Source organism: Boleophthalmus pectinirostris, unplaced genomic scaffold (genome assembly GCF_026225935.1).
Source record: "Boleophthalmus pectinirostris isolate CB_2022bp ecotype Guang Dong unplaced genomic scaffold, ASM2622593v1 HiC_scaffold_13, whole genome shotgun sequence".
Lineage (NCBI taxonomy): Eukaryota > Metazoa > Chordata > Actinopteri > Gobiiformes > Gobiidae > Boleophthalmus > Boleophthalmus pectinirostris.
Window position 1 is genome coordinate 26,690,529 of NW_026571036.1, and position 22,529 is coordinate 26,713,057.

The following is a 22,529-nucleotide window of genomic DNA, read 5'->3' on the forward strand; positions in this document are numbered from 1 at the left end:
GACTAAAACCAGAACTAAAACCAGAACTAAAACCAGAACTAAAACCAGGTCAAAACCAGGTCTAAACCAGGACTAAACCAGAAATAACACCAGGACTAAAACCAGGATTAATCCATTTCAGAACTAAACTAGGACTAAAATAGGACTAAAGCAGGTCTAAACCAGGACTAAAACAAGGACTAAAACAAGGACTAAAACCAGTGATCTCATATATAAAGCATTTCTCTATCAATAATATTTTTAATATGGTTAAGGAAAGACTGGACTTTTTATTGTCTTTAAGTAGACAAAAGTTATTATGTTCAGATTTCCTCGTCTTTGCTACTTTACAGCAAACAGTTTCTTATTCATGGAGACTTGGGCTCAACAACCAATTTGAGAGATTTGTTAAACAATAAATGACTTTATAAAGTCACTTTTTTTGTTCTATATCAGTCTTTTGATCTGCCACAATAATGTAATAATGAATTTAAATGAAAATACCTCAAATTGAAGGCTTTTCTCAGCAATTTTTAGGTGAGATTAAAATGAGATTAATTAGATTAATTAATTACAGATCATAATTAATTAATCTCTCAATTTTTTTAATCGCATGACAGCACTAATAGTAATATTATTCATGTTGGAAAAACGGAATGTTCAAAAAATAGTAAAGTGCTGCTACTCTGACAATTAAATAAAAAAGTCACAGTAGTGTGACACTTGATAATTAATGTATATGCTGCTGCTCCGACAATTGGACGTCAGTGTCTAAATAGCGGCATGTCTGAATACGAGAAAACGTTTTTGTTTACATCTGACTTTTCCATATGTGCACAGTGGCTGGTAGGAAATATTTGTGTTGACACTTGCGTTGCGTACTGTATGTCTGTCATGAGATAACTCTATCTATTAATAACTATTTTGAAGTAGGTTTTGCATTTAATTTCTCTAAGTCACTGAATGTTGAGGATCAAAAACATTACTTTGAAGAGTTCAAACTCGCTGATAACTGTTGACAATGCTGATGCTGACTTGTTGATATGGACGCTTTTGCCAACCAAAATGGCTGACGTGATGTCATCGTGCTTTCTCGTATAGCAGCATGTAACAGAAAAAGATGCGAAACCGCTCCCATTTGGATGAGACATTTACCATATCAATGCTCAGGACAATTCATCCCCCTTAAATCCTTGTTCCCAATACTGAATTAAAAGACCTGTACAAATGTTCATGTTTCTGGTCTAGTAGCTCCCCTCTCTCATTTCTATAATAAAACCATGACAGACAGAGAAACAAGTACCTGGGATTTTTTATTTTTTTTAAACATTCAGGGGCAGCACCAGATATTTTTGGTTGGATGGGCTAAGGAAGTGCTAAAGTCTTCGATGGGGGTGCTCACTTAACATGTTAATTTAGAGCCTGGACTGAGAGTGTCTCCCACCCCCACAAAACGAAGGAGCTCACTGATCAGCTATCATTTTGAACAAAATCATTTCATACATTTTCGTCACCTCAGATTAACAGAGTTTAGTACTTCACTCATTGATTCTACACAGAGTATCCCCAGGTTTGACTACCCCAAATTTCAGCTCTTTTAAAGGCCTTTTGAAGACCACATAAATGAAAATTAACACCAACACTGCACCCATTATGTGGGCGAAAAAACACCAGATCCAATTCTAATAATGACCAACCAACTACAGGTACTATATCTAGAATCTAAGAGCCGCTGTGGATTAAACCTACACTTCCCCATGATCCATCCAACGTCTTCCTCCACTGCACTGATGGTTTTACTCATTGCCGCCAGTGTCAGAAACCAAGTGTGTATACTCCAAATTAGACATTCATTCACGTTACATGATTTTACGTTTTTTTTTTTTCCTCCCTCCGTTTAACATTTAAGACCTTAATTTAGGAACATGAACTTTAAGACCTTTTTAAGACTTTTAAGACCCTGCGGCTACCCTGCTACATAAATCCAACACATTTTTCAGTCCCTGGTGATAGTTTTTTTTGTTTTTGTTTCGATACGGACAGACCATGTATGCCCCTGATTGGCTAGTTCACCTGTCAATCACACCCATCTGAACTCTGGGAGATCAGACTCAGATCTTCGTAAAGTGTTGGAGAAGTGTGTATTCTGGAGCCCAGGCAAGTCTGAGATAATCCCAGGCAGTTGTCTCTGATTGGATACATCTGTCTGTCCCTGGCTATTGCTTCCACACGGTTTTCATTCATAAAAGAACAGTTGTAAAAGCAGCAATTAGAGACGAAAACAAAACGAAAAAGGACTGAATGATACGACCTACAATAGAGTGTATGGAGTAAAAGGTGTTTTCATGAACTAGAAGAAAAATGGTTAGGAAGCAGCCCTTTAGTATAAAAAATATAGAAAAGGGACCAATTATTTTTACATTTTTATTTGTGATTTTCTAACCTGAAAGAGTGGTCCAATGTCCACATCGAAGCCCAGGTCTGCAAATCCTGTAGCGATAACTTTGGCCCCTCTGTCGTGTCCATCCTGCCCCATTTTAGCCACGAGGAGACGGGGGTTACGGCCTTCAAGCTTCTTAAATTCTGCAACTCTAAAGCAAGAACAAAAACAAATACATACACTTTATCATAAGAAAAATATGTACCACTTCGTAATAATACCAGTCAAAAGTTTGGACACGCACTCTCATTCTTTTTTTTTTTTTTCATTTTTACAACTTTCTACATGATATACATATAAAAGACATAAAATATATAAAGTAGAAGATATGAAGAAATATGGAATTATATGGCAAAGGAAAAAAAATGTTGAATAAAGTAAACTAAATATACATCTTTTCAGTGTTGGGAGTAATGTGTTATCAAAGTAACGAGTGACTGTAATGTGTTGCTTTTTGCTGTAACGCAGTAATGTAAGACGTCAGAGGGGAAAAGATGGTAATATTTAACTCGGTGCAAATGTGAGTAATGTATGTCACAATGCTTTTTTAACCTGGACTGAAGTGGTGGGTTTTTTGTTTTTCTTCACACAGATTCGCTAAAATCACTGCGATATCAGCTGCAGTGAAACGCCATCGTTATGGTTTCGAGAGTCGGGATGGGTAGACCGCGAAGACCTTAGTCCTGGTTTAGACCTGGTTTAGTCCTTTAGTCCTGGTTTAGACCTGGTTTAGTCCTGGTTTAGTCCTGGTTTAGACCTGGTTTAGTCCTGGTTTAGTCCTGGTTTAGAACAGGTTTAATCCTGGTTTAGTCCTTGTTTAGTTTTTGTTCAGTCCTGGTTTAGTCCTAGTTCAGTCCTGGTTCAGTCCATATACGGCACAAAAGTTTGGCATCTTCACTCTTCGCTCATCTATGCAGTTATTTTGGTGAAAGTACCTTAAAGTAATGCAAAAGTCGTGTAACGCCTTACATTTTAAATGCAGTAATATTGTAATGTAATAAATTACTTTGAAATGACAGTAACGAGTAATAAATAACGTGTTACAGTTTTGAAGTATTTTTTGCACTTTTAGTCATGTTATAATGCTGTTATCTAATTAAAAACATAGATGGACTTATGTTTTGTTTCATTCACACATGTTTGTCTGTCTACATCTCCAAAGATCAAAATGCTCTTTTCCACCTTGTGATGAAAAATGATAAAGTTGTAGTTTTCAAGTTAACAGCCCCTTTTGAACCTTTTGTTCAGTAAAGATTGACAACTCCAGTGAAATTATCTAAATGAAGTGGAATTGTATTACATGACATCACATGGTGGAACAGAGTGTTTTCATTTTGAGAGAAGAACAACATTATAACAAAGATCATGAAGCAGTAAGTAATATGAGTTTGACTTATGTACCTGTTGAGAGCTAAGGCGATCTCTTCGTGTTCCCCAAACTCGCTGCGATAGGCTCCACTCACCATCCGGGTGCTGGCTTTGTGCTCTCCAAACACTTTTTTCATGGCGTCGGTGATTTCACCCACGGAGCATCTGCAAAACAAATCCGGTTTTATGAATAATTGTACACTATAAAACCTGACATGGATTTTATAGGCTTGTGTAATGTTAAAGCTCATCATTTGGACAGTCAGTCTTCTCTTATAAGAGCCATGAACTCTGGAACACACTACCCACTCAAACAAAAACTATTATCCGGGTTTAAAATGTTCACCTTCACGCTTCGATTTTGGCGTAGAGGTGCACTGTGTATCTTTTCTGGTGGAGGTGCTTCAAATGCTTTTCTCCATGGAGATGTTATTGCTTTTTCTGGAATGTTTCACAGTATGGCATTAAACCTTTCTATCTTCATGGAGACCAAACCAGACCGAGTTACAGGTCAGATCTGTGGAGAGGCGACCCCACTTACAGTCAGAATGTCTGTTTTCTAGGTATTTTTGAGCTCTAAAACCATCTGTAACTGAATAAATGTAAAGTAGAGCTGTTTAATGTCACACTGTGGAACATTCCAGGCAGAGTAATGACAACAAGTAGGGACATACCTTTAACCAAAAAAGCGCACCTTTAAAACAAACCAAACTGTACTCACATGTAAATATTGTGAGAGTGAATGAGCGTTAAACATGTATATTAGCACTGTTTATATTTATAGATGAATAATGTTCTTATTAGGGGTGTAACGATATCCAAGTCTCACGATACGATATCATGACGGTATGAACCTCACGGAACGATATTTATTGCGATATCGTGGGAAAGCTCACGATATGGATAGGAGACTCACAATTAGGAATGTAACAATATCCATATCTCTATGTACGATATTTTCACGATATACATCTCACTGTACGATATCTATTGCGATATTTTGCGGAGGCTAAACAACTAAAACTGTGAATATTCTACTTTTTCCTCTTAAAATGCCTTGACAAGATTTAATCTAAAGAACTAAGACTTAAATGCGTAGAACTTTTATTTCTTCTTGTAGTTCCTCTGTGTTTTGTAGCTATTGCTGCACCATAACTCTTCATTTAAACAAAGAGACTTGTGTTTCGATATATTGTGATGGTCCACGATATTATTGTGAGAACTTTAACGATACAATATCGCGATATTTCCATTATTGTTACATCCCTAGTTCTTATGGAATTTGGATTTTGTTTTATTATGTGCTTAAGTGTAGAAAAGCTCAACCAGGGACGGGAGTTGGACATTTGCATTTGTTATACTCTGTGTGCAATAGTCAACTGTAACTATATCTGACTGCTTTGTCCCTGTCAGATAAATAAATACATACATGAAGGTAGCTTTTCTGCTGTAAGGTCCACCAATTTCTTGCCCCACTGCTTGCACTAAAAATTCCGAAGACCGTGTTAGGTTGAAACATGTGGGCTTGATCATGTAATTAAGGCCTTTGAATGATATTTCCCTTGTGCAGCTCATCCTTTTCGGAGCATCTGGATTATTAAGTGTTTAAGTTTGACACTTGTATCCAAGAGCACCCTCTAGAGCTTTTACCAGAACACTAGAAGCAAACAGCCACATCTGTCTTTTCTGTACAGTATCTCCATGGTGCAAAGACAGCAAATGCCATGTTACCAGTCAGATCTGTGGAAATGCGGGCCAGCTCACAATAACAATAAAGGATTTTCAAGGTTTTTTTCTAGCTATAAAAACAATTTGTAACTGAATAAATGAGAAATACTAGAGAAGTTGAATGGCATACCGTGGAACAGTCCAGAAAAAGCAATAAGTTTGGGATTACCTTAAGGGTTTGGGTTCCATCACCTGCTTGTTTCTATGGAATGTTCCACAGTGTGACATTAAACAGCTCTACTTTACATTTATTCAGTTACAGGTGGTTTTATAGCTCAAAAATACTTTGAAAAACAAGCATTCTGACTGTGAGTGGGGTCGCCTCTCCACAGATCTGATCTTTAACTTGGTCTGGTTTGGTCTCCATGAAGATAGAAAGGTTTAATGTCATACTGTGAAACCTGGAGAAAAGCATTTGGCAGACCCTCCACCAGAAAAGTTACACAATACAGCTTCAAAAAAAGTAAACTGATCTAGGCCCAAAAGTACTGTAGTGTGATGAGTCAAAGGTACTCACATACGACTGTAAATCCTAAATAAAACTGTGCCAAGATATTAGCAACAAAAAGCTTTAAAAGTGTTTCAGATGAGGACATGAACTTTTATGTAACTCACAAATCTAAAATAACAAGCATCTTCTGTGTGTTGACATGCAGCCATTAACTTTTAATGCTTTCTCACAGCAGCGGGCTTTTAAACAGGCCAAAATAACGATGAACAAAATAAAATTCATTAAAAAATAAACACTTTAAGATGTCTGTATTCGTGTGAAACCCCCCAATGTGTGATTGTATTTAATATTTACAATGGCCAGCAGGGGGCATTCTTTCAAACTGTCAGCTCAAGATGTCTAACAAACTAAAACTATGTAGAGTTATTACTTTTACAGCTAGAAAAGAAATGGGACAATGACATCACGCTGGGAGTGTTCTACATGTATCTCTGTGGCGGAATGTTCAGGAGTTTTTCCATGGTTGCACAAACACGGCTAAAAAAAGAAGAAAAAGGCATCTGGTTGGTCTGTTATTGTTCATATCTTGATTTACAGACAAAATATGACAAAAACTACAAGACAGACAGCAGCAGTTAGAGAGATTTTACAATAGAAGTTAACTGGGACCAAATCTCGAAGGATTTAACATCTGGAGACAAGAAGGTAATGGATACTCCACCAGAAAAGTTTGGACATTTCATGGCAAAGTACATTGTAATCAATAGAGAAATCTTGCTCTGGCCCCCATCTAAGGCTCCATCCACACTAGTTCATATTCGTTGTGGATGCAGTGTTCGCTCACAATAATCCAATGGAAAATGACTCCAGAGAGGGAACGATCTGGTGCCTCCAGCTCCCATGAATTCATTTGAGTACAGATCTGATCCAGCACTGTGTGGATGCCTGAAAACGCTAATACACTGATGTAGGTCTATGCACCGCGAAGTAATTCACCACCAAAACACTAAAAGGCTAGAATATATGTCCATTCATTTATACGGTCTATGTGTACGACCTGCAGATGTATAATCTCTGAAAAGTTTAACATGAACCATCTCCAACGTGATAGAAACACAGAACAGACTCACCGTCAGCAGAACATCCCTCTGTCACAGAAAGAACACTCATATTCCACTGAGTCGTGTCCTTTAGTCCGACAGAAGCTGAACCACATCAGCGCACAATAGCGAGCTGTTTTTTTAGGGCTTAGTTTATGCAAATGATCCATGCGGTTTTAAGTTTGTTTCTGTAAAACGTAAACACAAAGCTGTGTGGATAGAGAAGGTTTGCGGGCACAGAAACGATGTGTCTTGATGCAAATAATTTCCGATACGGTGATACGGTGATTCGTTTCAGTGTAAACGTAGCCTGAGAGTATGACAACATTTTATTGGTGGTTTTCAGATTCTAGAAAGTCTCTTGTCTGAGAACAGGCCCCAGGAGAACTATAAAAATGAAAATATAAACATATGGACCTGGCCCGTGCAGCCTCCACAGCCAGCTCCAGAAGGTTCCCCTGTCTCGTTCGGGCACACTCCTCTATAGCAGCGAGGCACCTCTGCGCCACCTCTGGATCTCTGCTCTCACGCACCTAAACACAAAAATAATAATAAAATACTAATGATACCACAATGTTCCAGTGTAAAATGAGGTTAAATGTTCATGTCTTTTCATATGGTTAAAGGTCCTATATTACGCAAAACTGACTCGTGTGAGGATGTTGTTACCTCATCAAAAACATACCTGGAGTCGTGTTTTGTTTCATTCACACATGTTGAGTCATCCTGTCACTATAACATCACAAGGTAAATATGCAGGGTTTGTGTGTTAATCAAGTGTGAATGAAACAAAACACAACTCCAGATCTGTTTTTGACAAGGAAACAACACTATGACATAGACCAGACAATTGTGTAATATTGGGCCTTTAATGATGATGATGAGCCATCCTGTAACTATTCTACTGTGGGGGGATGGGGGGGTCGACCACCTGTTTGTCTCATTGGACATTTTATTGCTTTGCCTGGAATGTTCCACAATATGGCATTAAACATATTTATCTTACATTTATCAAATTACAGGTGTTTTTATTGCCTAGATGTATCACCTGCTTGTTGCAATGCAGATAAATTAATGATTAAAGTTTAATGTCAAAACTGCAGGCATGTCAAACTCAGGCCCAGGGGCCAAATTTGCCCCATGATATCATTATATTTTGCCTGCGAGATCATATCAAATATGTATTAGAGCTGCCTGCCACACAGAGATAGGCTATAGAGACATTATTTATTAAAATGTTATTATTTTATATCATGCTTGTTCTCGATTCAATGTTTAAGCAAAACTATCATTAAACATTTATTTGAATAAGAAAAGGTTTAACATTACATATCGCGAAAGAAGAGAAAACATGCAGATGTTGTTGAAATTTTCAATAAATGTTTAGTTTGGCCCATGACTTAGTCACAGTTTAGAATTTTGGCCTGTGAATTTGAGTTTGACACCCCTGCCATACTGGAACATTCCAGGCAAAGCAATAACATCTCCATGGACACAATGGACACAGGTGGTGAACCCACCCCTTGAAAAGTTATCCAGTGCATCATTAATGGTGTCAGATTTGTCCATTGTATTTGAGCAACATTCGTCTTGCCCCAGTACAGATCAATTGTATAAGCATCTCTTAAAAATAAGAAACATAAAAATAGGTCTGTTATGTGCTGTCTGCATCCACTTAGAAAGCATTTTATTGTCTGCTAATCAGGAAGTGCACATAAGCATGCTAGTTGTTGTTTATTATTAGCTTAATGTGACAAAAAAAACCTCTGCACAGTTTCCTGAGAGTTGTGAAAAGTGTTTATAAGCTCATTCTGGTGAATCATTAGAATTAAGGTTGGGTATCATTAAGTTGCCGATACGATACATACCTCGATGCATGGGCACCGATGCAATGCATATCTCAATATGGTGAGCTTTCGATTCGATTCAGTATAATATATTTCAAGTCGATTCAATACAATTCAATAAAATAATAAAACCTAAATGATGGCTGTGATACTAAAAGTCTTTGTTAAACCACTGCTTGTGCGAAGTTCGTGTGTTGCATAAACGAGCTTCCTTCCTCTGAACAAGCAACAAAACTGCAGCACTGTAACAAAATAATTTAGTAAGATATACCAAAAAATACTCGATATATCCATACAGCAGCCCACGATATTGATACTGTATCATCACATTACACAATACATATGGTAAGTGTACATACGAGTAAGTGAACTAAACCATGTAAATTAAATCGTTCTGTTTTCCACATTTTCAAGATGATAAAAATCACGTAAAGATCCTTTCATTGTAAAGGTTCATTATGTCATTTTTTCAGGTCAGATGTGTGAAGTGGAGGCAACACTACAGTTTACATAATGTCTCTCGGTATTATAGATAAATATGAATGACTTTAAATATATTCATGTTTGGTATCACGGTGGAGGCAGTCATCTTCTGTGTGGGTTTGCCAAGTCTTCTCAGTGGATATTGAACTGTAATGACATTTCTGTGCTCAGTGACCTTCTGAAAATGCCACAATGTGTTACCAATTACACAGGTGCGGTGTCAGTCTCCATCCAGTTCACCTGTGATTATGAATGCCTGTTTGAATACCTGACAAATGATTCATGCTAATGTCATACTCTTAAGAGCGTCATTATCCACAGCTCTTTGGAGGTGAAATTATACTTGACAATTCTGATGTTAATTAGAGGGCAAGCGGCTTATGCAGTTGCAAACATATTATTATAAAGTTAATCAGATAATATTATGAGGTAATGTTTTCAAACTAAGCCTGTTAATGAGAATTAGAGTAGAGTTCATTTCTCTGTTTGTTTTAATACACGCGTAGACAGAACATGCAAAGTCCACACAGAACGGACCCTTCTAGTAATCGAACCTAGGACTTAAAGGTGCACTATGTAACTTTTTGGTTGGGGGTCCGTCACCTGTTTGTTTCTATGGAGATGTCATTGCTCTGCCTGAAATTTTCCACAGTATGACATTAAACAGCTCTACTTCATTTATTTATCGTCATTTACCTACATTTATTCAATTACAGGTGGTTTTATAGCTTGAAAATTTCTGGAAATACAGGAATTCTGAAATATGAAATATATGGATCAAGATGTATGGATTTTTTTAGCAAAGAGGAAAAAAGTTCAATAACAAAACTATATATTCATATTTTATATTCCAGATCTTCAAAGTATCATCCCTTTGTTTTGTTGACAGTGCTGCAAATCCTTGGCCTTTTCTCAGATATCTTTATGATAATCCTGAAATGATTTTCACTTCAAAGTTGTGGCTCGACAGGGTCAAGTATGCCAATAGTGCAAAGCACTGATCAAAGAAAAGAATGACTTTTTTTTTTTTAAAAATCTAAAATCTAATACAAGTTTTGAGTAGTTTTGAGTTGATTTTATGTTTACTACATTCCCAATACAGTAAGTTAACTCATAGTTTTGATGCTTTAAATGAGAATCTACAATGTAAATAATAAAGAAAATAAAGACAAAATAAAATAATGAAAAAGTGTCCAAACTTTTCAATGGTAGTGTACAAATATGAAATTGTTTTTCAGTGCCCAATAAATGCCTCCTTTCCTTTATTAAAATCAAGAACAGGCCAGATGAGTGAAATGGGTCTGGGGAAATTGGGCTGGATAATTCAGATATAATCAAACTGAGATCTAATCTAAGTTGTTGTTGTTGTTTAATTGAGAGGTCCACAGCCAGTCCTCTGTCACTAAAAGCATGCGGTTTGGAGCAGGTTTCAGGAAGAAAATTGTCTATTTTTGTGTTTAATATCACAGATTAAAAGTGTGGCTTGGTCATGTTTATGAAATCAAGCCTTTAAACATACAGTCCTCACAGTGTATTTAGCCATAGCTAAAAGAAAAGAGCACCGTGTATAGGGGAAGCCTGCATTTTCATGGGACTCTGTCTGTTTGAAGCACGTCGTCATGGAGATAAATTCTCTGATCAGCTGATGGACTCTCACATGGCTCATGATGTGTGGTGTAAATGAACAAGACCGACTCAAAATTAAAGTAAACAGAACCTTAATCTAGTGCAAACTAGGGATGTAACAATAACCAAAATATCGTGATATCGTCTCGTCAAAAGTCTCACAATAATATCATGGGCCATCACAATATATCAAAGTCTTTTTGTTGAAATGAATAGTTATGTGTTTTTATAGCTTTCTTTGTGATTTTAATGTCTTTCTTATTCTGTAAAGCACATTGTTATTACTTTGTGTATGAATTGTGCTATGCAAATAAAATTGCCACGCCTTGGTGCAACAGTAGCTAAAAAACTACATAGACCATGATCCTTTGGTGTTGTCCTTAATACTTCATATTATAACAGTACAAGGCTTTTAAAAGGAAAAGTGGCATATTCACAATTTTGTAACTCTCCACAATATAACGCAATAAATATCAAACTGTGAGATGCATATCGTGAAAATATGGTATCGAGGGATTTTGATATCGTTATATAACTAGTGTGCACTGGGGTCAGTCCACAGAGCACAGTAACGTGTGAAAATGAGAACTACAACACAAAGTTACCTACGTCACCTTAAACTTTATATGAGCTGTCAGTCGTTTCTTCTACTGCTGTAAATTGAAATTCATTAATTCATACTTATTCTTGTCACAACCTCAAATATCTTCAATCTACAAAATTTGACCCCTTCATACAGTTCAATATTATCCTTTGACCCACTAAATGTCCGTGTCTCACCTTTTTTAGCTTTTCAATCTGTTTCTGTCGTACTGCGGTATTATCTATAGCCAGCACTTCCACCGTCTCCTCCTTCTCCAGACGGTATTTATTCACACCGACGATGACCTCCGAACCTGCAGGGGGAGCACACGGAGAGACAAGGCAGATTCATATTAGTACAAGAATAACCAGACTGGTCGAGAATATATTGGGAATCTCTCTTGAAACTTTTAAACTAGACAAATATGGATCTGCCTCCAAGCTCTTGTTAATGGCTTTGGGACCAGAGCCCACGGAGTTCCAGAAGGACGCCATGAAATATTTGAATATTCGCCTCAACGCCTTCAGGAACCGGCCCAGAACTGGATTCACACAACTCTTCTCGCAATGGGACAAGCCCAAGAAGAGGGTCTCATAGACAGCGCCCAAATGTGTCCTTTAAGTTTCCATTTATTTCAGATTACAAATACTGGATGGCAGTAAAGTTTCAAAACTGTTGAAACCTGCGACTCCTTTTTGACCATAGACCATTCAAACAAGGATTACATCAACAGATTTAGAGGAATGCATTTAAAAAAAAGAAAGAAAACTGTACCCCCTCCCCCCAAAAATCACTGTTGCTCTGTTTGTTGTGTCTTTCTTCTCTCATAAAGCAGCATGAAGACAACAGGCCAAGCTACAAGTCATATCTGTGGAAATGCGACCTCCCCCTCTTGTAAAAATGCAAATTTTTTCAAAGGTTTTTTGAGAAATTTAAACACCTGTAATTCAATAAAAGCCTGATAGATGGATGCCATATTTTGAAACATTCCAGTCAAAGCATTAACATCTCCATGGAGACAAGTAGAACCCTCTAGGTGGAAAATTGAAGTCTGGCTTATGTTTAGACTTAATATATATGTATACCGCATTTTTCGGACCGTAAGTCGCTCCAGAGTATAAGTCCCACCAGCCAAAAAATGCGCAATGAAGAAAAAAAAAACATATATAAATTGCACTTTTTGGGGAAATTTATTTTATAAAATCAGAGACCAGGTACCGACATGTCATGTTGAAAGTCAAGTTCTAGTAATAACAACAGAACAACAGACTGAAAAGGCGTTAATATGTTAATGTAACATATTAACAGTTATTCAGATAATTATAGCACAAACAACAGAACATAAGTTTACCAAACTCACGATCTCACTCCAAATCACTAAATCCACTGAATTCTTCATCCTCGTTGTCACTTCTGCACGACATCTGGAGATAAACCATAGATCCATGACGTAAACAGAGTGCCACTTCCTCTTCTGTGTAGTTGTCATCAGACTCAGCATCAGTTAGAATTATTCCGGTCTTTCTGAATCCCGACAGGATGGTTTTGGTGTCACTGAAGTCCAGGCTTTGTCCATCCATCCAGTGACTTCACGAAAGTTATATGGTGCACCCGCCTGGTTGTCGTGACGCTGTGTTCTCCATCCCTGCTTTCCACCAGTCCCTCACAAGTTTCTCACTCGCTCCAAACTTTCTTTCTGCTGCTCGATTACTGTTTTCTGCTGAATATTTCACTATTTGCAACAAGACAGTGGCTTTTTCTACAGGAGGCATGCACAGTAGAGTGAAGTGACAGTGGTACAGGAGTAATAGTAGTAGACACTGACACACAAGCCTAGAGCGCCCTCTCACAGCTGTCAGTCTGAAATTTTTAATATATAAGTCGCACTGGAGTATAAGTTGCAGGAATCACCCAAACTATGAAAAAAGTAGTCCGAAGTAGTGTAGTCCAAAAAATACGGTATATATATTTTTTTATTTAAAGATGTACTTTATAGAAATACTTTTTACTTCAGCTGTTTTGCAGAATAACACAGGGTATTTTGTTGTTTGTGGAGGAAACTATGGTTCTTCAAAAATTGCAGACTTTGTGATTGTGAAATTGCAATTTGAATTAAATGACTAATCTTGCAGCTCTAATTTAGCTGTTTTTTATGTTGTCAGCCTTTTTGGAATCTAGTAGAACGTCAAAGCAGTTACGCAGTGCTTGAACTACTTTCACTGAATACTTCATTAATCTACTCTTAGTATTTTCAATTAACTCTACGCTTGGTTAACTAAAATTATGTTAACTACTATCAACTTTCTCCATGACAAATTGGATGTGGCCCATTTCTCAGTAACTCCTATGAGAAAAAAAAAAACACAACTACTGCGAGACTACATAAAACTGAACCAAAAAAAAAAACAAAAAAAAACAATTATTCAGCAAGCATCAGATGTGAGTCACAACCAGAATTCAAACCAAAAACCCAACTGTATATGTATGCATCACTGCTATTTTAAAATAACATCAAACTGATGCTCGTTTTTCCATGATTTTCCCAAACATGGACACGATTGGAAAAAGTGTTGTAGCCTGACATGATCCCTGGGTTATTTATACTGCAATGCTCCAAATGTGCTCCAAATAACATGGAAGTGCTGATCCATCTCGGCCTGCTTCAGAGATGGGTGAAGATTCCACGGGGGAAATCTCGTGGGGACGGAGCTGCATCTGAAAACACGGCTATGACACCACTGCCCTACAAGCTCCAGAAGGCACCAGATCTCAGCCCAGATATGTTCACTCACTATTCTTCTACTTCATATTACAATTTCAGACGGATTGTAGGAACCAAAGTATATTTTAAAGTGCCTGAACCCGATGTTTTCCTCCATACCCATATGGAAAATACACCATTTTAACATGTTTTATCTGAATCCTAAAAGATTTGTATATGACAGTGAAAACTGTTACAAGATCTTTGGTAAATATTTGCAGCATGAAACATATAATACTTTGTAACCTGCAAGGTCTGAATATGACACTAATCCCACAAATAATATCCTTACAAGTGTTGGAGAAAGGTCGTTTTTACCACAGAATCATAGAAAAACAAGTGAAATGATGATTGTTTCTTTAAACTCAATTGCTGTGTTGTGTGTGTATGAGATACCACTCTTCCACTGATCTCACAGTGAACATACAGGCTGTAAAAAGATTTTTACTCTGCAAAATCCTGTAGCCCCTTTCCTTGTTGCCTCTTCGAAGTTGCCATTTAATTGTGGGATACCATAGTATTTGTAACTGTGCTCAAGATCTGCTATCGTTCCCTCCACAAGTAATAGCTGGTTGTCTTAACAGGTAAGTCACTGGACTTTCACATGTTGACCTGGGTTCAAATCCCCCTGCTGACTCAGATTTAGTTTAGTTTTTTTAACTGCAACATATAATTAAAGAATACAAACATTACATGGAACATACAAAGAAAATGTAGTTTATCATGCACATTACCTGTAAATGTCATGCAAAATGTTCACTTTATCTTTACTAGTTTTTCATAATATAGTTGTATGAGAAAAATGCAAAAGGGGGAAACTTTCAGGAGAAAACCACACATGACACATATTAACCTTATATAAAGATTTACTACAAAGACAGTGGTAAATTCTTACATTTTTTTCCAGTTTTTTTTTCCATATGGGAATATTTGATCAGAATTTGTCTTGCCCTAGTAGAGATGTATTGTATAAGATCAAAATATATGCTGTGAACTGTCTGCACCTTATTATCAAGGGTTATATTGTTCAAGGAATAATAAGGAAGTGCGTGTTAGCATGAACTGAACTACCTGTGGTGAATAATTCGGATACTAGTGCTGTTTTTAAAGACAGGTACAGCGCTTTTAATGAAATATCTAAACTGAAAACCCTCTACGGTGGACAAAAAAAATCAATACTAATAAACTAACTGACACCAAAACTATTTTCAAAACTAGTTACTCATTTAAACAAGTATTTATACTGTTAAAAAACAAGCATAGAAACGCACAGGGCCAAACTGAACCTTCCCTGAATAGAATCAGAATGATCTGTATCAGAACTACGAGAAACACCACAAGATAATATGAGAGAGACGAGTATTATTTGGTCTGGTGAATGATATTGTATTTGCATAAAAATGTGTTTTTGCTGTACTGAAATTGGGACAGAGTATCAAGCCTTTTCTGTATTATCATCACTGTGTTTGAATTTGATAAATGATGAAAATGGCTTGTCATATGAATCATTTCAACTGACAAATTCTACGCTTTTGTAATTGAATAATGCCACAACTTGGAAGTAAAAAAATCTTTCAGTTAACCAGATATAACTCATGACACATTATCTGCAATTTGGTATTAATAAGGCAAAATTCTCTCATAAAACAGTTCAATGTTAAAGGTTCACTATGTAACTTTTTGGTTGGTTCGTCACCTGCTTGTTTCTATAGGTATGTCATTATTTGATCATTTCATCTCAATTCACCCAAAAAAATAGCAAGTTGAACATTCACATTGTCCAGTTGCAAAGAAATTTGGTGTATAAGTCATAGCCAAGGAAGCCAAAATCTCAAATTTTGGCATGATTGGAATAACGATTGCTGAGATATTGCAATTTTTCACTTTTTTGCGTGATCGCCAAATTTCAAATTGCATTTACTCAGCAACTACTGATCCGATATCAAAAACCAAGGTATCTCTGGAAATGATTATTTTTGCATTTGAGTACTTTTGAGATGAATTACATTTTGACCTTGAAACCGACCTCAATGACACCAATAGAAGAAATGTAGCCCTATATGTCTACTACAACATATAAAACATCTGGAGGGGTTTTCTTTTTTTATTTTCACACAAATTTACCTAGAAGTTGACTTACCCCCATCTTAAGACATGCCAAATATCCATTCAGTGTATATGGCTGTACATTTATATACACAGAGTCTAAGTTGATATACGCTAAGAAAAACTGTCACATAGTACCAAAAGTCATTGAAAATTTCACAAACTTCACAACTGTCTTTGTTTCATGAAATCAGAATATTTACAGATTTGGATTCCTTATGATTTCCAGAGATACCTTCATTTTTTTTATATCGGACCTGTAGTTGCTGAATAAATTCGGCGACCACGCAAAAAAGTGAAAAAAATTAATTGTGATATCTCAAAAACCGTTGGTCCGATCAAACTAAAATTAGAAAGTTTGGCTTTTCTGGCTAAGATTTACCTATATAGGAAGTTTCATCAAAATTTGACAAAGTAGGGTTTACTCATTGGGTGAACTGAGGTGAACTGACCCTATTGTGCCTGGAATGTTCCACACTGTGACATTAAACAGTTCTGACTTACATTTATTCAGTGACAAGTGGTTTTATTGCTCAAAAACACCTAGAAAAACAGACATTCTGACTGTGAGCGGGGCCGCCTCTCCACAGATCTGACCTGTAACTTGGTCTGTTTGGGCGACAGTAGCTCAGCTGTCCACTAATCCAAAGGTTGGTGGTTCAAATCCCGCTCTCAGCAACATCAAAAACATCATCGGTCGAGCGGTCAAATCCACTGACCCACAGGTTGGCTGGTGTGACTCCAGCTCTCACAGATGAATGCTGTTGTTGTGTCCTTGGGCAAGACACTTAACCTACCTCGCCGCCAGTGTCCGTGTACACTGGTGTATGAATGGGCGAGTGGTTCCTTATTGTAAATCACTTTAAGGGCCTTGATGGTGGAAAAGCGCTGTATAAAAATGTGACCATGAAGATTTAAAGGTTTAATGCCATACTGTGAAACATTCCAGACAAAATAATAACATTTGGAGAAAAGCGTTCCACTAGAAAAGTTACACAATGCGCTTTTAAACTACGTGAGCAGTTTTAAATCTTGTGGCATCATGTGAGCCCAGCGACCAGAGCAGTTTTATGACATGTTTCAAATGGATTTAGTGTTGAAATCGTGGATTTATGAGTACTCTATCATGTGAGCCAAAATGTAAAAGGAATGATGAAGGGGAATTACTCATTTCTTCATTGGATTATGGGCGACCACACTGTATCAGAATTTAATTTTATAACAGGAAGAAAACGTCAAATCTGATGTCGCAAAAGTCAATAAAATTGTTAGAATTTTAATCTCATTTGTTGTTACGCAAAAATGTCTGAGAAAAACTTAAGAGCAAGAGGTCACTTTCAACAAGTAACAAGAAAGAGAGTTTCTAAAAACAAATTATACCCTGTAGCCTGGAGATTAGTGGTTCAAACTGTTATCAAGAATTGCATGTTATTGTTGTGCCCTTATGCAAGACACTCACAGTACTTACAGGAGACATATTGTGGGAAATTTACTTCATCTATTAGAGTGAAGGGATTTTGAATACCAAGAAAACTAGTGTACTACTCACATCCTAATATTTTAAAACCAAAATGACGAGAATTTCAATGTAAAGTCGATTGGAGACAAAGTCGATGGAACCAGAAGTAAACCCAGGCTCACTTCCTATTTGGAACGTGGAGGCTTTTATTGTAAACGACAGTATTGATCTAAAAGGACTTGATAACAGAAATTGGACTTGGATGTAACTGAATTCAATTAGTGGCTCGAACCCCTATCAGTGATATTGTTGTGCTCTTATGCAAGACACTCACAATGCTTAAAAGAGACATACTGTGGGAAATTTACTTTAAATTGCCATGTTTACTGATTCTAACTTGTATTTAGAGAGATTCAAGCATCTTTTTCAGCATTTGAGGCATCATGGCATAAAAAAATCCCAGGATATAATACGTAAGGATGTAACAATATCCAAATCTCTCATTACGAAATTATCACGATATGCATCTCACGGTACGATATAATAATAATAATAAAATAATAATACATCAGACTTATATAGAGCTTTTTTGGACACTCAAAGACGCTTTACAGACAAATAAGAAGTAACACTGTAGAAAATGGTTAAATCATGGGGGGAATGCCAGTTTGAACAGCTGAGTTTTTAAAAGTGATCTGAAGTGCTGCAGTGAGTCCGAGTTCCTGATGGGCTGTGGGGGAGTGTTCCAGAGGGAGGGGGGGCAGCAGCGGCGAAGGCTCGGTCCCCCCAAGGATGATATTTTGGAGAGGCTAATATAATTATTAATAGGACATGTTTCTACTTTAAAATACCTTAACAAGATTTTGGTGTGAATTATTTCCGTCATAATCCCAAGAATTCAAGTAAAAAACATATTTCTTCATGTTGTCTGCACTGAAATTGAAATGAATCATGGGATATGTATGTTTTTTAGCTGTTGCTGCTACAAAACAACCTATACAACCATGCTTTTAAACAAAGAAACTTGTGATTCAATATATTGTGACAGCCCACAATAATACTGTGAGACTTTTGACGAAACGATATCACAATATTTCAGTTATTGTTACGTCATTAATAATAAGGGATTTTGAAATACCAAGAAAACTAGTTTATTACTCACTTCCAAATATTTTAAGACGAGGATCACTGCAGCAGTTGCAGCAGGGGTGACAATTTTTCAGGCAGCGGGTCAGTTATGTCCATATATACAGTCTATAGTAAAAACATGGTTAAAAGCTTTTTGCATATGTGATTTTTAACTAACATATAGAGATAATAATTTACTTAAAAAAATTTTAAACCATAAAATTTATCTGACTTAAATGACTGGACTCGACTTTAATTCTATTAGTGGCTTGAACACGTATCAAGTTATCGTTATGCCCTTATGCAAGACACTCACAATGCTTGAAAATTTGCAATGTATTTGAAATTTACTTGAAACTGCTCACTTTAATTGCTTAAATTGCTTAGTGTAATTGCTAAATTTACTTTAAATTGCTTAGTTTCAACCTGTGCCACCTAAGGGGACCACCAGACTTCAGAACAGCTTTTACCCTGATACCGTTAGGTAGATCAATTCTGTCAGAAAGCCCGGACACTAATGCACCTTGGAAAATAACACTGACTTGGAAAGCACTTTAGAAAATGGGGGCGGGCGGGGGCTGTTTTTAAAGACTATATATTTATATATATAATATATATTTTAAACTATTAATTCCTATTATTATTTATTCTGTTGTTGACCTGGACCTGAGTGCAGTGTTTCATTTCTGTATATACACTCTGATTCTGATTCATGTTATAATTGTTCTCTCTTCTAATTTACCCGCTCTAAGTTGTATTTAGAGAGTAGAGTATTTAGATTCAACCATCTATTTTCTGTATTTGAGGCAGCGTGACAATAAAAAGATCCCATTTTCATCCACAGAAGAATGAAGCATAAGGGATATTTGAGCACTATGAAAACTTGTTTATTATCATATCAAAAATTCATTGTAATATCCCATTTGAAAACTTTCGAGGTGGCAAATGACTTCTCTTTATACGCAAAACATAGAGACACATCTAGCAACTCAGTTGTTGGTGAATGCAATTTCTACACTGCCAAATCTACCGTCTTCGTGTGAAACAACTGTCTCCCTCCAGGCATGAAGCAAGAAATAAACAAAATGGCAGAATATCTTGACCCTAAACATACCAGAACCGGCATGGCGTATCGGATTTGACCAGACCTAGTGTTGCCAGAACTCAGCGGGGCCAACTAGGGAGCCAATGAATATAAATGAGAAATGGCATTAGAAGATTATAGCAAACATCGGTGGTCTATAATGGTTAAGCTTGAAGACATGGAAATGCAGCCAGTTCACACAGAGATAAGAATTCATGTCACTTTAGCATTTAAATATGTTTTTTCAAGTGTATGTTGTGTGTGCATGTGTTCCCGTGGTGATGTAATCTTGATGTTCGGACAAATCGGAGGCGCCAGCTGGGCCTATCACTACGGTAACACCTGTAACGCAGATTCAAAGGTGCAGCGATTATGTAAATGTGAACGTGTGAGTTATATTTAAAGGTCCGATATTACATAAAGTTGACTGTTGCGAGCCTGTGGATATCTGGAGTTGTGTTTTACTTCAATCACACGTGTTTGAGTAATTCTGCATCATTAGTCTGATTGCATCTGTAAAGCTCAGAATGTTCTGTTCCAACTTGTGATGTCGTGAAGTGGTAGTTTTCAAGTTAACAGTTACCGTTCACCTTTAGTTAAGTAGAGATTGGCAATTCCTAGGGGTATAACGGTACATGTTTTCTTGCCGAACGGTTTTGGTACAGGACGTTCAGTTCGGTGCAGGGTTGTGCACGAGTGAATTTGTGCAATTTGTGTGCGTTTACATTCCGCCACTACATATGCAGCTACATGGAGGCTCGACTCTTTCATATTCACAAGTCTCCAACAGAGTTTTATAGTTAGGGCGGCCGTCTTGAAAAGAATTGCCCCCCAACTTGACTATTGCGCCCCGGTCCTCACTTTCGCCTTTCGCTGGCACGGAATCTCCACCGAACCCACACCCTGTCTTTAGCGAAAGAGTATTTGCATTGTAACTGCAGCAGATGTGCACTTTTCAGTTTGAGAGAAGAACTCAGTCTAAATCTGCACAGTACACAACTCCAGGTCTGTTTTTGACGAGAAAAGTAGAACATTGATCAGAGCGAGTGAATTTGCGCAACTTGTGTATGTTTACATTCTGCCACTACATGTACAGCTACATGGAGGCTCGGCTCTTTAATATTCACGCAATTGCCCCCCCGCCTTAAGTACGTCCTTCTGAACCACATGAATCTTCACAAAACTACCGTTGTTACACCACGGTCCTCACTTTCGCCTTTCACTGGCACGGAATCTCTGCCCACCCATACCCTGTCTCTAGCGAAAGAGTATTTTCAGCCGCTGGCGATGTTGTAATTGCAGCAGATCTGCACTTACTGCAGACAATGCGGACAAGTTGTTTTTTCTGGCCAGAAATATGAAGATTGAGTAAAACTTCATGCAGGAACCTTTTTGAAAAGTTTTGTTTAGTGTTTACTTTACAGACTTTATTTTGTATAATATTTCATACATTTGTTGCTTATTTGAGAATATTTAATTTAACTTATTAGTATTACCAAGCAGCACTTTATTTTTGCATTTATTTCATTGCATTTATTTTATTTTCCCGTTTGTATAATGTTAAAATAAATTGTTGGTTTAATAAACACACAAATAAACAACAAACAAATGGTTGTTCCCATACTGTATGAAAAATGAACCGAACTGTGACCTCAAAACCGAGGCACGTACCTAACTGTGATTTTTGTGTCCTGTTACACCTCTAGCAATTCCAGGGCTGAAATGATTCAGATGATTCTAGTGAAGATGTATGGAGTTTAAAAACACAGTTTAGCACTTCCTGTATTACCGCATGACATCACAAATTGGAACAGAGTGTTTTCAGTTTGAGAGAAGAACTCAGTCAAAATCCGCACAGTTTGTGTGAATGAAACAAAACACAACTCCAGGTCTGTTTTTAACGAGAAAACTACATTAGAACATTGATCAGAAAATAACGTAACATGAGCCCTTTAAGGTTTATCAACATTGTATACAGTATATTGTGAAACTCAAGAAACAACAACAAAAGATTAGACTCTGAATTGGATATTTTAAATAGAGTAGACATATTTTTGGCATAGTTTTCTTTTTGAGTTTTAAAGAACAACAATTATGCATTACTTGTATTGTTATTGGCATTTGAATGAGTCTAAAAATTATATGAACTTAAAAACTGCACAACATTTCTACCTCTGATCATAAACTGTATAAAGAAGTGGACTAAACAAGTGTGGTGTCACCAAAAGTGTTCTGCTCCAGTCAAATGAAGCTCATTGTTGCAGTTACAGGAGCAAATTAGTAGGAGCGGAGGTCCAAATAAAAACACCAGGATCGAGTAAAGCGGGTTAATATGAACATTTTAAGACCAAATATGACAAGGCTCACAACTGCAGTTACAGAGAGA

At 37.0% G+C, this 22,529-nt stretch overlaps 1 protein-coding gene across 1 annotated transcript in view; it reads right to left on the reverse strand.

Annotated features, from left to right (window-relative positions):
- mmut (methylmalonyl CoA mutase) overlaps positions 1–22,529 on the reverse strand; it is a 61,760-nt gene that overhangs the window by 12,486 nt on the left and 26,745 nt on the right. Inside the window, exons 8-11 of the mRNA XM_020918489.2 lie at positions 11,803–11,918; positions 7,484–7,599; positions 3,821–3,952; positions 2,423–2,570 (exon numbers count right to left, since the gene is read on the reverse strand). Coding sequence (XP_020774148.2) covers positions 2,423–2,570; positions 3,821–3,952; positions 7,484–7,599; positions 11,803–11,918 — 512 coding nt within the window. The remainder of the gene's footprint in view (positions 1–2,422; positions 2,571–3,820; positions 3,953–7,483; positions 7,600–11,802; positions 11,919–22,529) is intronic.